Consider the following 18,304-nt stretch of genomic DNA (forward strand, 5'->3'; position numbering starts at 1 on the left):
CAGTCTGGCAATGTCAGTTATCTTGATCTCAGTAAGAAACAAAGATAACTAAATAGCTAAAGTAGATATTACAATTCCTACAGACTAAATTCCATGCACTTTACTCACTTAAGCTCCCCTAGATTCTTCGATTCAGCTTACTTTTTGTTGTGATAAATATATGTAACAAAATTTACCATTTTTTAAGTGTACAGTTTAGGGGCATTAAAGTACATTCACATTATTTTGTGACCTTCACCACTCAGTCTATCTTCTGAACCTTTTCATCATCCCAAACTGAAACTCTGTACCCATTAAACAATAACTCTCCATTCCCACATTACCCCAGTCCCTCCTTACCCCATTGCTTCCTTACCCCAGTAACAACTTTTCTGTCTCTATGAATTGGACTATTCTAGGTACTTTATATAAGGGTAGAATCACACAGTATTTGTTTTTTTGTGTCTGATTTATGCCAGTTAGTGTAGTGTCTTCAAAATTCATCCATCCGTTTTATAAAATGTATCAGAATTTTATTCTTTTAAAAGTTGAATAGGGGGATCCCTGGGTGGCTCAGCAGTTTAGTGCCTGCCTTCGGCCCAGGGCGTGACCCCAGGGTCCTGGGATCGAGTCCCACATTGGGCTCCCTGCATGGAGCCTGCTTCTCCCTCTGACTGTGTCTCTGCCTCTCTCGCTCTCTCTCTCTCTCTGTGTCTCTCAGGAATAAATAAATAAAATCTTTTAAAAAGTCGAATAATATTATGTCCTTTGTATATACCACATTCTGTTTTTTAACTGTTCATCTGTAGATGAACATTTGAATTGTATTCACCTTTTGGATACTGAGAATAATACTGCTGTGATCATTGATGTATAAATATCTGTTCGAGTCCCTGCTTTCACTTCTTTTGGGTGTATACCCAGGATCTAATGCTGGATCAAATGGTGATTCTATGTTTCAACATTTTGAGATACCACTCTACTGTTTTCCTCAATGCTGCATCATTTTCTGTTCCTAACGGAGATGGACAGGGTTTGATTTCTCTACATCCTCATCAGTATTTGTTTCTTTCTTTTTCTTTTTTTAAAAGATTCATATATTTATTCATGAGAGACACAGACTGAGGGGGAGAGAGAGAGAGGCAGAGACACAGGCATAGGGAGAAGCAGGCTCCTCGCAGGGAGCCCAATGTGGGGACTTGATCCCGGATGCTGGGATGATGACTTGAGCCAAAGGCAGGCGCCCAACCGCTGAGCCACCCAGGCGTCCCTATTTGTTACTTTCTTTTGTTGATAATAGCCACTCTAATGGGTGTTTACTCAGCTTATTTTGTCTTAAGCTTGATATAGTTAAAATTATATGAATATTTGATTCTTAGTACATAAGAGCTCAGATATAGCAAATTAGAAAGGACTTTTTAATAGAAGAATCATTTCAGTTGACAGTAGCAGGATGTGAGTGAACTTTTGGAAAATTCACATAGGGAACGCTTTGTTCCCTGATCTTTCTAGATAGTAAAATGTTACTCCAAATTATACTAGTCTATATCTTTCTTGTACTGTATGATAACTACTAGCTGTAGGTGGCTATTTAAAGTAAACATAAATAAAATTATAAAACGTGTTCCTCATTCACACTAGTCATATTTTAAGTGCTGAATAGCCATATGTAGCTAGTGGCTACCATATTGGAGAGTGCAGCTATAGAATGTTTTCATCATTGTAGAACAGATCTAGATATTCGTTAGTGATGTTTTTGAAGGTAAATATAGCAGTATTTCTGTTAAGTGTAGAATAAAAGGTCACAGAAAGTTAAGATTTCAAACTTGACTTACAGTAATAGAAAATATAATAAAGTTTTTACGTAGTGATGTGGGCTATTTATTTTGAGATTGGTAATCATCCAATTAATACTTAGTTGCACAACATTTGGTGTACTTGGGGAACATTTTCATTTTTTTGTAGGAGATAACTCTCCTCTCTATAGATCTATAAAATATGTTTCTTTATATTTAGAAATATATGTTCTACTGAAATGTATACCTACTTACACATGTATATCTTCTACAAAAAAAATCTCTAGTAGTCCGGAATACGGAATAGTCCGTATTTAAATTTCCCTAATTATCACAATCTTTTTTTTTTTAAGATTTTATTTATTTATTCATAAGAGACACAGAGAGAGAGAGGCAGAGACATAGGCAGAGGGAGAAGCAGGCTCCCTGTGGGGAAGCCCGATGTGGGACTCGATCCCTGGACCCAAGGATGACACCCTGAGCCAAAGGTAGATGCTTAACCACTAGACCACCCAGGCATCCATCCCTATCACAATCTTTTATATCCCCTACCCCTACTCACTAGTCAAGTCTCAGATATTGTAGTTGATTGCTATGTCTTTTTTGATTGCTGTGTCTTTTTTTGTTTCCTTTATACCAAAAAAAAAAAAATCCTTTCAAACAATTTTTCTTCCCTTTCATGACATTGACTTTCTAAAGAAACTGGCCAGGGACACCTGGGGGCTCAGCAGTTGAGCATCTGCCTTTGGCTCAGGGCGGGATCCTGGGGTCCTAGGATCGAGTCCCATGTCGGGCTCCCTGCATGGAACCTGTGTCTCTGCCTCTCTCTCTGTGTCTCTCATGAATGAATAAATAAAACAAAAACAAAAACCAAAACAAAAAAAAACCTGGCCATTTGTCTTGTGGAATGTCCCCCTTCTGGATCTTTTTTTTTTTCCTTATTTTTTGGTGTCATTTTAACTTGTTTCTCTAGCCTCTGTATTTCTTATAACTAGAAGTTGGTTCTGAAGGCTTGATTGAGATTCAGCTTAAACAATTTTTGGTAAGAACACTTTGCTTTGAGTTTTTTTTTTCATGATGGTTATGTGAACAGTTTTAATTAGTTACTCATGGTTTACAAAATCATTTCACATGCAGTTTTCTCTAGTAATATTCTTAACACCTTGTAAAGTAGGTTGATACTGTCATCTTAGTTTTTATAAACTCTTAGTTCTACAGTTCTGCTGGTTATTAAAAGGGAATTACTTTGTTTCTATTGTCTTCTGACATTGTTTTTTTAAAGGAGATAGTGATCTTTTCATCATAGAAATAAAGGCATTTTATCTGAATGTTTGCATCTGTGCATGATGCTGTACAGGATAATGCCCCACCTTTGCTGTTAAAATAATAATTTTTGCCTTTTGAAAAATCAACTCAAAATACACTGCTATGTGAGTAAAGAACTAATAGTGAAAAAAAAAAGAACTAATAGTGATGAACTTAAACATTATATAACTACCATTCAGAGCTTCTGAATGGCATGAAGAATCAATTAGTATTAATATACTAAGTTTGTATAATTCCAACTGACAGCAAAGTAACATCTTGTGCTACTTTAAGTAAATTTATGGATTTTTTTAGAGTTTTGTCATGTTTAATCAATTATTTCAAATATAATATACAGTCTTTAATTTAGTATTTAACTTTTTTGTTTGCTTTACTTTGGTTAAAAGGATAGTTGAAACTACATGAGGGGTGGGACACCTGGATGGCTCAGCATTTGAGCATCTGCCTTCAGCTCGAGGCATTTGTCCTGGTGTCTGGGGATCAAGTCCCGCATCAGGTGGACGAGGAGCCTGCTTCTCTCTCTCTCTCTCCCTGTGTCTCTGCCTCTTTCTCTGTATGTTTCATGAATAAATAAATAAAATCTTTAACAAATAATAAAAGTAAATAAAACTACACTATGGGTTTATATTGAGATATGGGTAGTATAAAGATAAAATACCAGTAATGACTCATGTCTTCAAAATTCATATTAATGATACTAGCTACCGTCTGTTGGAGCCTATTATGTGCCATTGTGCACTTTATATGTATTATGCTCAGTCCTTGTATCCACATGGTAAGAGGCAAGTTATCAGAGGTTAAGTAACTTGCTTAAACAGGTAACTAATTTGTGATGGAATAGAGATTTGAACTCAGCACTGACTTTGAAGTGTAAAAAGCATATGATTTTTATACTATGCTCTGCAAGTTCTGTTATGATTATGACATACTAAAATGAGAAAACATTCACTGATTAAATACATTATAAGATTAGGCTTATTTTACTAATCTAGACTAAAATTTTGCTTTTGAGTTTTACTGTTTTAGCAATGAGTAGTTTAATTAGAAAATCTAAATACTTCTGATTTTTTTTTTTTTTTCCTCCTTTCTTTACCTCTAGATATTCAAGAATTTTATGAAGTGACCTTACTGGATAATCCAAAATGTATAGATCGTTCAAAGCAGTCTGAACCAATACAGCCTGTGAATACTTGGGAAATTTCCAGTCTTCCAAGCACTACTGTGACTTCAGAAACACTGCCAAGTAGCCTTAGCCCTAGTGTAGAGGTAAGATAAAAAAGTTTTCCTGAGGCTAAAATTTTTCAATAATCAATTTATTGGAGTGGCTACGTTTTTTCATTTTATTAAAATGGGTATTATGTGGAAATACGGGATTACAAATAATTTTGAAGAGAAAAGCTCAGAATCTCTGGTGTGCCTTTCCTAACACGTGAATGATTCGAGATCTGAAATACTTGCTTTAGACTCCTAAAAGTACTTTGTGTGAGAGACCTCAATGAAATCGTATTTTGAAAAGATGGTTTTGCTCTGGTGTTTTTGTTTGTTTGTTTGTTTGTTTGTTTTTTAGAAATAGAATGTAGTCCTGGGCAGATTCGTTACTACATTTACCCCAAAGATTCTCTGTACTTGGCTCAAAGATTGCAGTATTAAAACTCACTAAAGATTGATCAGTAAATTTTTTTTTATAATAAATTTATTTTTTATTGGTGTTCAATTTACCAACATACAGAATAACACCCAGTGGTCATCCCGTCAAGTGCCCCCCTCAGTGCCCGTCACCCATTCACCCCCACCCCCCCACCCTCCTCCCCTTCCACCACCCCTGGTTCGTTTCCCAGAGTTAGGAGTCTTTATGTTCTGTCTCCCTTTCTGATATTTCCCACACATTTCTTCTCCCTTCCCTTATATTCCCTTTCACTATTATTTATATTCCCCAAATGAATGAGAACGTACAATGTTTGTCCTCAAAGAGTTGAGAATGAATGAGAGCATACAATGTTTGTCCTTCTCCAATTGACTTACTTCACTCAGCTTAATACCCTCCAGTTCCATCCATGTTGAAGCAAATGGTGGGTATTTGTCATTTCTAAAGGCTGAGTAATATTCCATTGTATACATAAACCACATCTTCTTTATCCATTCATCTCTCGATGGACACCGAGGCTCCTTCCACAGTTTGGCTATTGTGGACATTGCTGCTATAAACATCGGGGTGGGGGATCCCTGGGTGGCGCAGTGGTTTAGCGCCTGCCTTTGGCCCAGGGCGCGATCCTGGAGACCCGGGATCGAATCCCACGTCGGGCTCCCGGTGCATGGAGCCTGCTTCTCCCTCTGCCTGTGTCTCTGCCTCTCTCTCTCTCACTGTGTGCCTATCATAAATAAATAAAAATTAAAAAAAAAAAAAAAACATCGGGGTGCAGGTGTCTCGGCATTTCATTGCATCTGAATCTTTGGGGTAAATCCCTAGCAGTGCAATTGCTGGGTCGTAGGGCAGGTCTATTTTTAACTCTTTGAGGAGCCTCCACACAGTTTTCCAGAGTGGCTGCACCAGTTCACATTCCCACCAACAGTGCAAGAGGGTTCCCTTTTCTCCGCATCCTCTCCAATATTTGTGGCTTCCTGCCTGGTTAATTTTCCCCATTCTCACTGGTGTGAGGTGGGATCTCATTGTGGTTTTGATTTGTATTTCCCTGATGGCAAGTGATGCAGAGCATTTTCTCATGTGCATGTTGGCCATGTCCATGTCTTCCTCTGTGAGATTTCTGTTCATGTCTTTTGCCCATTTCATGATTGGATTGTTTGTTTCTTTGGTGTTGAGTTTAATAAGTTCTTTATAGATCTTGGATACTAGCCCTTTATCTGATAGGTCATTTGCAAATATCCTCTCCCATCCTGTAGGTTGTCTTTTAGTTTTGTTGACTGTATCCTTTGCTGTGCAAAAGCTTCTTACCTTAATGAAGTCCCAATAGTTCATTTTTTGATCAGTAAAGCTTAAGGTTAACATCGGTTTCTACATTTTTGTAGTCAAAACTATTTAAGTTTTAAAAACTATTTTAATAATAATCTTTCTTTTGTTGTTGTGACATACTGTTGCTGGTGGAGTTAGGTAAAAGTATTAGAGTTAGATATGAAGCATTTTGTAATGAGGATTCTGAGAAACATTAGTCATTTGAATTTTGGTTGTCTGTCTGAATTTGATTCTAGTCCCTTCTAGTTTGTACTAGAGAATTGCCTGGAATATTGAATCAGCCTCTGTTTGGTGAGTAATAAATCAGGGGAAAGTAGTGGTGGGCAGCAACCAGACAGCCCTTTGGTAATGAAGTAGACTGTAAGTTTTCTTTTTCATATTACATCACGTAGGATTGTAAAATTTCAGAGCAGGGACTACATCTAATCCCTCTTTCTCATTTTAAGGATCAGGAAATCGAGATCCAGAAGAAAATTAATTATTTGACCTAGCCTATTTAGCTAGTTTGGGCAAGTCTACCCTTGAATTTCTCATCTCTTAATACCCAGTTCACAGTTCTTTTTGCTAATCCTGGTATGCACTTATATATTTTTCTTTGATTAGAGAGAGAGTCTAGGGTTGTATTGTCTTTGTGTCTTTATTTTTTAAATTACTTTTCTGGCACTCTCTGGGATCATTTCAGTTCCATTCCCTTTTGTTGATATATCATTTGCACTGATGATCGATTCCAAATAGATTTTTTAAATGTTAATCAGTAATACACAATTTTTATTTCACATTTATTGTCTTAGGTTAAAAATTTTGCATTTGAGGAAACATGTTAACTTTTAAGAGAATTGAGTTTCTTATTTAATTACTTTCTGATTTTTTTCTAGTCTGATTTATTATGTTAAACTATGAGTATAAAGCATAGAGTTCTTATAGTTGATTTGCCTGTTTTTATAGGTTTAGATATTATCTGGCTCAGTAAAAAGTAAAAGTAAATGGCCATTAAGGTTAAGTAAGTGGATAGTTCTGCAAGTTGGAAGTTAATTTCCGTAATAGATTTCAGTCAGAAAGATCAACAATGTGTTGAATTCCATCAAGAGTAGTATTGGAAAATTTCAGGTGTGCCCAACTGGCTCAGTCAATGGAGTGTACAACCCTTGATATCAGGGTTGTGAGTTGGAGCCCCATGTTGGGTATAGAGATTACTTAAAAATAAAATCTTAAGAAAAAAAAGTATTGGAAAATTTCAACTTTTATAAAATGAGGTGCTGGTACCTAGAAATGCTATGTGTGGTGCTGGTTTCTCCATCTCCTAAAAAAGTGTATTATGGACATATTAACAGGAGAAAAGGGGAATAAGAATTTTCAGATTGCAAATGACAGATTTTACTAGTTAGGAAAATGGATGAGAAGGAAATATGGTTATAAATGTTGCTTAGGGCTTGGCACAATGAAAATGCTCCAGTATACTTGAAATTTATACCCATTTATGGATGGACTTAGGAACAGGGAGATGTGTTCATCAAATGCTAGATTTTCTTAAAAAGGGGAAGATCTGTGTGTATCAAATCTGAGTTCAGTTAAAGAGAAAGTAGTTTTGCAGAGAAGACACAAAACCCTGATAGATACTAATCTGAAAAATGTAAGTAGTTTTGAAACTGATGGAGGATAGACATAAGGACTTAGAAAAAAAACAAACCTGGAATGTTTAGAGATTACATTTCTACTTTTTTTTGCAAGTCCTCTAAGAGAAGGAAAATATAGTCCCCTACTCCCCATCTATGCTTAATTTGGACAGAAAACTTGGCTAAGTGATCTCTTTAGACTCTTAGAGGCATGGTATTTAGGACTAAAAAGAGACTTAGATCATTTAATTCACCTTACTTGTTTTGTAGTTGAGAATCCATTGACCCAAATTAAAACAAATGCAGAGGAAGTTTTTATTTCAGTATAACTTGAAAAATAGGAAAATCATGAAAATATTTTGTCTTATACAAAATTTAAAATTTAGGTTATTATTGCACTTGTCCACTAATTCTTGGATAATAAAGTAAGATAATGGGGGCTCCTGGTGGTTCAGTTGCTTGAGTGGCCAGCTCTTGATTTTGGTTCAGGTCATGATCTCAGGGTTGTGAAATCCAGCCTCTAGTTGGGCTCCACACAAGTTGGGCTCCACACAAGGCCTGCTTAGGATTCTCCTTCCCTCTCCCTATGCCCCCCCCCCCCCCGCCTTTAAAAATAAATATAGGTAGTAAGGTAATGTTTTGTGACAAAGTTGCATGCAATGCAGTCTTACTGTCTCTCTTTATGTTCGTGTAGGAGTGTCGTAAGGAGGGTTTTTTTTGCAAAAAAAGTATTTGAGATTGAGCAATTTCCAGGGCATGCTTCTCTTACACTCTTCAAGTGAAAATCTTTTGTCTTATAAAGCATTTGTTCACTTTCTTTCTTGTCCATTTTGTTGTTGTTGTTATAGTTGGTAACTGATCTAACTTGCCAGATCCTCATTTGTCAGTTAATTTGTGCCCTTATAACTTTATTTCTTCTATTTCTTTTGATGTAGTAAAATGAAAATTCATGCCATTTATTTTTATAGTGACATGATATCTCATTTTCTTAGAACTTTTTTGTGTTTCGTATTTCTGTCTTCTACTTTGAACATATACCTAGTTGAGATGTTTGGAATAATGTTTGCATTCTATTAATGGTTGTTTCTGGGTGATGGGGATTTTTTCTTTTTTTAAACTTTTCTGTTACTTTTTATTTTTTAATTTTTAAAAAGATTTTATTTATTAATTCATAAGAGACACAGGGAGAGAAGCAGAGATAGAGGCAAAGGCAGAAGCAGGCTCCATGCAGGGAGCCCAGTGCAGGACTGGATCCTGGGACCCCAGGATCATGCCCTGAGCTCAACTGCTGAGCCACCCAGGGGTCCCTTCTCTGTTACTTTTTAAAAATAATGAGCACGTGCCATGTTTATGGAAACAGATCTATCCTAAAATAAGAGTGAATTTTAGAAATGGTAAGGAAGAGTATTTGAAAGGAAGCAAGATGTGAGAGTAGGAGAAATTGCCGGATTTAATGAGAAATTCCAACAGAAAAGGATGCAGTATCCTGTTTTATTTGGTTTCTGAGTTGCTGTAACAGAATATCACAGATTGGGTAGTTTACAAACAACACAAATTTATTTCTCATAGTCGTGGAAGCTGGGCAGTCCAAGATCAAGTCACTGGTAGATTGACTGACTAGTGAAAGCCCATGTCCTGGTTCATTGTTGGCTCTTTTCTCAGTGTCCTCACATTGAGGAACGGGTGAGGGAGCTCACTGGCATCTCTTTTATAAGGGCACAATCCCATTCATAAAGCCTCCCCTCATGGCCTAATCCCCTCCCAAAAGCCCCACCTTCTAATGCCATCACATTAGAGTTTTAGCATTTCAACATGTGAATTTGGGGGAAACAAACATTCAGTCTATGGCACTTCTGTCTTTTTTTTTTTTTTTTTAAAGACTTTATTTATTCATGAGAGACACAGAAGGGGGCGGGCAGAGACAGGCAGAGGGAGAAGCAGGCTTCTTGCAGGGAGCCCCATCCCGGGTCTCCAGGATCAGGCCCTGGGCTGAAGGCGGCGCTAAACCACTGAGTCACCCGGGCTGCCCGGCACTTCTGTTTTTGATAATACTTTGCAGGCCAACCAAAGAGTCAAAGGTTTAAAGAAAAAAAAAAGGTGAAACCATAAAAGTAACCCTTTAATGAATTTTGGATAGGAAAATCTTTTCTGAGCATGACGACAAAATCCTGAAAAATTAGAAGAAAACTGGATGCTGAGTTTGGGGGCACCTGAGTAACTCAGTTAAGCATCTGACTCTTGATCTCAGCTCAGGTCTTGATCTCACAGTCTAGAGTTCAAGCCCTGTGTTGGACTCCACTTAATAAAATGAAAAGGAAAAAAAAAGAATACCGACTTTGTGGAATTTATTTGTGGACATCACAAAGTTTGATTAAGTTTGATCATAGAACTTCTGTATGAAAAGATACATTAAACAATTGAGAAATATACTGGGGGGAAATTTGTTACATTTATTAAAAAAGACTAATTTCCTACCTCAATTCAAGAAACCTCTTTACAGATAAATAAGAAAAACATCAACATTCAATAGAAAAGTGACTAAAGGATGTGAATAGGCAGTTTAGAGAAAAAGAAATGCAGCCAGTGGACCAAATAAGTCTTTGAAGAGATGCTCAACCTTACTTTAAAAGCAGGCGTATCACATTGACAATGGGAGTACTTTTAACTAATTTGATTGTCAAAGGTTAATTAAATGTGTGAGGAAACAAACTCTTTTACTGTTGGTAGGAGGTACAGTGGTGCAGCCTTTCTGAAAGACAACAGTATCCTTTAATATAGCATATGTTACAGATGCAGTCACATAAATTATTAATATATATCCATATATATATGCTTGTTTATTGCAGTATTGTGATATTAACAAAAATCAATGGGGAAATAATCTAAGTGATTATCAGTAAGAAATGATAGGAAACTGGATAGCTCCACATTGGTCATAGAGATTATTTTTAAAAGATTAATTAAAAAAAGAAGTTGGAAAAAAAAAGAAGTTGGATAAACATTATGGTACAGCCACTTAATGCAATATAAGTAGTAGGCATAAAAATATGGCTTATATATCCTCTATATGTTATTAAATGGTGGCATATTAGGTATAGTATGATTGCAAAAAGAAAAAATATTAAGTTAGGTACATTTGGAAGAATACACACTTTGCTTTCAGTAATACATTTTCAGTTATCCCTGCTGTCTCCAAGTTGGGTGTTTCAGCATTGTGAATATACCAGGTCAAGAAAAAGAAAATGGAATGACTGCTAATGGTTTCCGGAATTAGATAGTGATGATGGTTGCACAACACTTGAGTATACTAAAAACCAGTGAATTGTACATTTTAAAATTCGGTGAATTTTTTGGAATGTACGTTATATTTCATTTTTAAAAAGAAATATTCCTGTACCCCAAAAATCTTCCTTGTACCTTTCTTAGTCATTACCTATATCCTCTTCCTCAAAGGACCATCTTAGTTTCTAACACCATAGATGAGTTTGCCTCTCCTAAAACTATATTTTAACAGATTGGTGCAGTATGTACTCTCTTATATCTAGTGTCCTTTTTCTTGTATTTGGGAATTTCATCCACAAGTGGAAGTTTTTTCAGTCTCTCTGCTATATAATATTCCCTTGTATGATATATATATTGTATATTTATCCATTCTATTGATGGCTATTTGTGTTGTTTTCAGTTTGGGGTTATTGCTGCCTTGAACATTCTTTTACAGTCAGTTCTGCCATAGCAAAACATACATGTTCTTAAAAATCAGTTTTTACAATGTAAAATGGTGCAATTAAAAACTATAGGGCTTATGTAAAAAAGGAAGTTAGAGATTCAAAGCTCAAAACTTGGTGAGTGACATATAAAAAAAGGTAAAACCTTAATAAAAATGGCAGCATAGTTTCATACAAGTTAAATGGTTAAGGAGTATGTAAGTACTACAATAAATATGGCATTTTACCTTGAAAACAACTCTTGTTTCCTATGGAAGTGTGTGTTAGGACTGTAGCTCGTGAATTGTACAGTGCTGATCTAGGGATTTATCTGACATTGGATGTACAGTTGTTAGCACAACAGGTGTGGATGAACATGAATCCTAACATTGAATAAGCTAAAGTATGAAATATGTGTATTTTGTGTATGTCTGTGTGGTTCATTTCATCTGGGTGTAGTTTTCTGTTCTTACCTACTGTTTCTCATGGACAAGATTGAATGTAAGCAAATGTGAAATTTGTTTCATGCTAGTATTGTTCCCTAACACATTAGTTGCATTGGAACAAATTTACTTTTTCAAAGTGTTCTAGCAGAACTTTATGTGTATTTTTGGTGCACCTGTGTATGTATTTCTGTTGTTTATATACCTGGTTGTGAAAACGATATGCATATGTTTAGTTTTGGAAATGACAGCAGTTTTTCAAAATGGTTGTGCCTGTTTTTTATAATTACCACCAGTACATGCAGGTTTCAGTTGCTTCACAAATTTACCAACAGTTTGTTATTGTCAGTCTTTTTATTAATAATTTTAATCATTTCAGTAGGTGTGTAGTAGTACTTCATATTGTTGTATTTGCATTTTCCCTATCATTAACAAGATTAATAGTTAATACCTATTCATGTTTCTTGTTCATTTTTTGTTATCTTTTGTGAGATGTCTAAGTTTCTTGTCTTTTTTTTTTTGGATTATCTTTCATCTTATCTGCATATGTTTCTTTTGTTGGATATATATATATATAATATACATTTTCTACTACTCTGAGACATGCTTTTCCTAATATCTTTTCAATATTTCTGAAATCTAATATAGTTCAATTTCTGGTTAATACTTTTTGTGCCTACTGAAATGTTTTTCAGTTCCAAAGTCATAAAGTTATCCTACTTTATTATTTGTCAAAAACTTTTTATGTTGCTTTTCACGTTTACATACGTAATCCATATGCAATATGCACAATTTCACATGAATCAGTATCTCATTGCATCTCCATTTTGGCACTTTTAGTCTAAACCATCCTCATTTTTTTTGCCTAGATTATTGTAATGGTCCCTTTAATTGGCCCATTTGCATTCATACTTGCCCCTTTTGAATTTACGACCACTTTGCCTCCAAGATTTTTATAAAATGCAAGTCCTGTCATTACCCGTCTTTGGCTTTCCATTCCTCTCAGAATGAACTGGGAGATCCCTAATGAGACTGAAAAATCTTAAATTATTTGACCACTGACTGTTTTCCCACTCATCTTTTAGAACTTTTTCATTCTTTGGTCCCTGGTTCCTCTTAGCTAAGGGTCCCCACATAATAATAATTACTTTGCATAGGAAGTTTTCTCTTTCTAACTCCTACTCATTTTTAGCATTTTATTTTAAATGTCAGTTCTTCAACAAATATTGAGCCCCTATTACGTATCATGTGTTGGACAAGGTCGCTTGAATAAAAGCAAAGATCTCTGTCCTCATGGAGCTTACATTCTAGCGGCAATGCAAGTAATAAACAGTAAATTATCTAGTATGTTAGAAGGTGATAAGTAATACGGGAGGGAAAAAAAAGGGCAGCAGAGTGAGGGTATCAAGAATGTCAGAGTCATTTGCAATTTTACAAAGTACATTGCAGTGTACTTTGCAGTTTTTAATAGGGTACTCATGAAGGGCTGATTGAGAATGTGATATTTGTATAGAGAGTTGGAAGTTGATAACAGCTATTTGGGGGAATAACCAGTGCAAAGACGGTAAGGCATAAGGCTGGAATGTATGAGAAACAAGATGCCCAGTATGGCTAGAGCGTAGTGAGTAAGGGTAAAAGTGATGGAAAGTAAGGTCAAAGGGTAAGGCAGGGACAGATATGTAAACCTTCTGCAGGATTTTGGAGTGGAAGAAATGACATTATTTAACCAATCCGGCTGTTTTGTTGAAAATACCTTATGGTAAGAGTAGAAGCAGGTGACCTGTTAGAAGTCTTTTTCAGTGATCCAGTTAAGGATGTATGTAGGCGGGAACCAGAGTGGTAATAATGGAGGTGCTAAGTGGCTGAATTATGGATATTTTAAATGTAGAACACAAGGATCTGGGACACGTTGGAAATGGGGTTGAGAGTAAGATGGAGATCACTACAAGAGAAATTAAGGATGACTGCGAGGTCACTTCCTGATAGAAGCTGTTCTTTACCTCTCAGTTTGTCAAAGCCTCTATTATAGCACTTTCTGCCTCTGCTTGATAATATTCATCATTATTGTAATTAAATGCTGTGAATTCTATACTGTTTTGTGTTATTTTGGTGCCTCTACTAGACTGTCCTTGCGGTTAGAGACTATCATAGTTACTAATATATATGTAGTACTTGCACAAAATAGCTGTTCAATAAATATTTTTCAAATGAATTGAGAATTGTGTCTTCCCTATTGTAATTAAGTAATAGACTGATATTATTATATTTTTTTCTAACTTCATCCTAAAAATCTTCCAACTCCAGTAAAGTCAAGGGAATAGTACAACATACCTCCAATGATAGTCAACAATTAGTAACATTTTGTCATAGTTGCTTTTTCTGTGTATGTGTATTTTTGGGAAACTGAAAATCATTTGCAGGCATCAATCACTTAAACTATGAAAACTTCAGTGTATATTTCCTATGAGTAAGAATAGTCAAAACGTTCTCCTGTGTAAACAACCATAGTACTGTTATCACTACCAACAAAATTAATAATTTTATTTTTTCCTCAATTCATTCTTACAGTTGTCCCCAGATATATAAACTTTACCCTGCCCTTGGAGGAACAAAGGTTTCTTTCTAGTTGACAGGGAAGTTTCCTTTTACAGAAGAATACCAGCTAATAAATACAAATGAGATGATAAAATGGGGTGCAGGGAATCTATATTTTGAAAACTAATGAAATAAGTTATTCAGGGAAGGATCATTAATGGGTCAGTCAAGTAAAAATTCACTTAGTACAAGTTGCTGAAGTGCCCACTTACCTACAGATACTTAATAACTACAAAGAAAAAAACATACCTGTACAATGGAATATTGTGTACTTCTGGGGTGACACAGTAGGAAATTGAATATATCATTATGAAGTCTGCTTATCAAAAATGGGTCTAATTGCCCTTTACATCTAACTTCCTGTTACCAGAAATATAGGACTTCATGGAATGACTTAATGTGAGGAGACAAATAAAGAATGTGTGGTACTCTAGAAGACATGGTCTCTTCAAAAAGTTAATGTCATTTAAAAAAGGAAAGGAAAAAAAAGATGGGCAGGGTAAAGCTTGTATTTCTTTTAATGCTAGTATATAAAATTTTTGCAATATTCCTTTTTTTTTTTTAAGATTTTATTTATTCATGACAGACAGAGAGAAAGGCAGAGGGAAAAGCAGGTTCCACACAAACGCAAAGAGCCCGATACGGGACTCGATCCCAGGACAATGGGATCACACCCTGAGTCAAAGGCTGATGCTCAACCACTGGGCTACTCAGGTGTCCCTGCAGTATTTCCTTCTAAAACAGGCTAATAAGTTTTTTCTTTTTTGTTGGTCTCTCCTTTTTTTTTTTTTTTTAAGATTTTGTTTGTTTTGTTTCTTTGGAGGGAGGGGCGCAGAGGCTGAGGGAGAGGGAGAAGCAGAATCAGACTCAGACTCCCCACTGAGCATGGAGCCCAACACAGCCCGATCCCAGGACCCTGAGATCATGACCTAAGCTGCACCCAGATGCCTGACCAAAGTCCCCATTGCTCTCTTATTGAGTGAGAGATTTTTATTAATCAGTGGTTATAGGACACTCAAGTTATTCCACACTTGGGGGATCCCTTGAAGGGATCTGTGTCCTTCTGACATGACTGCGTTAGTTTTTGAGCATGTCCTTGCTTTCTGGCACAGTTTTCCCAAGTTCATTTTGAGCTTCCATTGACTCAGAACAGAATCAGCCAGCAATAATGGCTTCTTTCTGTTCCATACAATTGCCTTCTCTTTGAGGTATTATCTTTGAGAGGTAAGAGTATATAGAGGCAGTTGACAGTCTTCTAACTGTAGCCTTTTGCCCCAGAACTGGTAAAATAAAATTTGAGAAACTTTAAACATTAAAAACATTAAACATTACTGCTCTAAATACATTTAAAATATTAATATTTTAAAACTATCTAATATATTTTTCTTCCTTTCTTAAAAAATCCTCATGTATGTATTCCGTAAGAATGGATAATAATCTTATTTTCAAATTACATAGTTTTAAGAGGGCATGTTCACGGACCTAATATTTTGAGGTGCCATAGGAGCATCTAGATTCTTGTATAGTCTCCTAACGTGTATGAGATAAGCCAGGGTTTGGTCTAGTATTTGGAGCTAATACTCACTTTAAGAATTCAGCAAACTGTCTTTCAGGGGTGTTGTGACTGCCCAACTTCTATTATTACTATATGGAAAAAGAGAACTCAGAAGTTCAGGCTTCAAGGCAGGTGTTTCTATCTTTATTTAATAACTTTCTTGGTAATTGGATTTGTTACCTAGACAAATGAAAATATTGCAGTGAAGTTAATAAAGTAAGGAAAGAAAAGAGCTGATTAGAGATAGAAACATAACGGAAGGTTTGTTAAAAAATATTTGCAGAAAAATTGGACATAAGAAAATGAAATCCTCTCTGCAGCAGTGGCTGCTAAAAATGATTTGGTATAATCAGCCATGTTTTTCTTTCCATATATCTATGTTTTTGGCTTGTACTTTTGCAGCTTTGTGTTTTAGCATATCTTAATGTGTTAGATATCTTTCCATATCTATCCACAGTTGTCACATTTTTATTGATTGCTGCCTGGTATTCCTCTAAAAATAGTTGTCTTTTTTGATAGGCATTTAGCCTAAATCTATAATTACCAATTGCTGAAGTGAACCTGGAGTCAATTGTTTAATTGTATTTAAGCCATTAAGAAAATATCGGCATTTTATTCTAAGATTTTTTTCTGATAATAGACATTAGACTGATTTAGAATATTTATTTTACTGTCTCCTCTGAAATACAATGGTTGTTTTTTAATTTAGCTTTTAAAACTTTTGCTAAAAAAAATACCCAGAAAACAAGAGCTATTTTATTTTTAATCATTTGTATCACCCTTTCATTTTTCTTTTTTAAAGATTTTATTCATTTATTCATTTATTCATACAGAGAGGGAGAGAGAGGCAGAGACACAGGCAGAGGGAGAAGCAGGCTCCATGCAGGGAGCCCAACATGGGACTCAATCCCAGGTCTCCAGGATCACACCCTGGGCTGAAGGTGGCGCTAAACCGCTGAGCCACCTGGGCTGCCCCACTCTTTCATTTTTCTTTTCGTTTTTTTTTTTCTTCTTCTTTTTTTTTTTTCTTTCATTTTTCTTAAAACCACTTCACTGTTGAGAGCTGGGTCTTTAGTTTACAGTAACATTTCTTTTTTTTTTTTTAATTTTTTTTTTTTATTTACTTATGATAGTCACAGAGAGAGAGAGAGAGAGAGGCAGAGACACAGGCAGAGGGAGAAGCAGGCTCCATGCACCGGGAGCCCGATGTGGGATTCGATCCCGGGTCTCCAGGATCGCGCCCTGGGCCAAAGGCAGGCACCAAACCGCTGCGCCACCCAGGGATCCCCTACAGTAACATTTCTAAAACTCATTACGTTGTAAGCAGGAATAGATAAGTTGCAATTAAGGTTTTCATTAATTTTTAAGGTTTTTAGATGTTAGTTCACATCATGAATTGGGAATATGTATTCAGTTTTCACTGCCTTTTTTTTTTTTTTCTGAAGACAGAATTAAACACTGTTCAGTGAGACTGTATTTGTTAGAATAAACTGTTTTGGTTCGTTTTCAGGAAGAAAGAAAAGGAAAAAAATTTTAAATAGTTATCTCATTTGCTTTATTCCTTAAAGAAAGTAAGTGCTTAGCTCCTATTTCCTTGGTAAGAATATTTAAAGTTATACAAATACTACCACCACTACCTTTTACAAATTTGCTTTTGAATTGGAGTATTTGTTTTTCCTTAAATTCTCTGCTTCCATGTCCTTTGTGCCATTCCTTTCAACTAGAATGTCTGTATCTTTCTCCATCTTGGACGGCCCAGCTCAGAAACCTTCCATGTGAGGTTCTCAATCCATCTTTTAGCTGAAACTAATCTGTTCTGAATGCCTGTGGCAGGCACTTTGTACCTTTTTTATGGGACTTACATTTTACTGCTATTTGGGCTCTATTTCAGTCTTTCTCTTTTAAATAATGTAATATTTTGAAAAAAAATTTCTATATTCAGAAGAATTGCAAGAATAGTAAGATAGATACACTGCTGTCTTGTCACGTTTGCTTTCTGTACATACACACACATATATAAGCTTTTATTTTTGCTAACCCATTTGAGAGCAAATTGCAGGCCTCACGAATCTTTTACCCTTCATGTACTCCTATGAACAAGGGCCTTTTTCTTTAAAAAAAAATTATTTTATATGACTATGTTTAAAAACACCTAGTATGCAATTATAATACAGGAAATTTAAAATTAATATAATGCCATTATCCATACAATGATATTATCAGTCCATATTCAAAATCAGTACATTTTTAATCTTTGACCACCTATCCTATAATTCTTTATCCCTGAACCAAACTTCCACTTCAGTTCTTACTATGGACTTTGGA

At 35.6% G+C, this 18,304-nt stretch overlaps 1 protein-coding gene across 10 annotated transcripts in view; it reads left to right on the forward strand.

Moving 5' to 3' along the window:
* The window catches only part of DLG1 (discs large MAGUK scaffold protein 1), a 232,396-nt gene that overhangs the window by 12,746 nt on the left and 201,346 nt on the right, over positions 1-18,304 (forward strand). For all 10 annotated transcript variants that reach the window (XM_041748422.1, XM_041748253.1, XM_041748574.1 and 7 more), the window contains exon 4: positions 4,201-4,367. In XM_041748422.1, the coding sequence (XP_041604356.1) occupies positions 4,201-4,367 (167 nt within the window). The remainder of the gene's footprint in view (positions 1-4,200; positions 4,368-18,304) is intronic.

Source organism: Vulpes lagopus, chromosome 1 (assembly GCF_018345385.1).
Source record: "Vulpes lagopus strain Blue_001 chromosome 1, ASM1834538v1, whole genome shotgun sequence".
NCBI classification, from domain to species: domain Eukaryota; kingdom Metazoa; phylum Chordata; class Mammalia; order Carnivora; family Canidae; genus Vulpes; species Vulpes lagopus.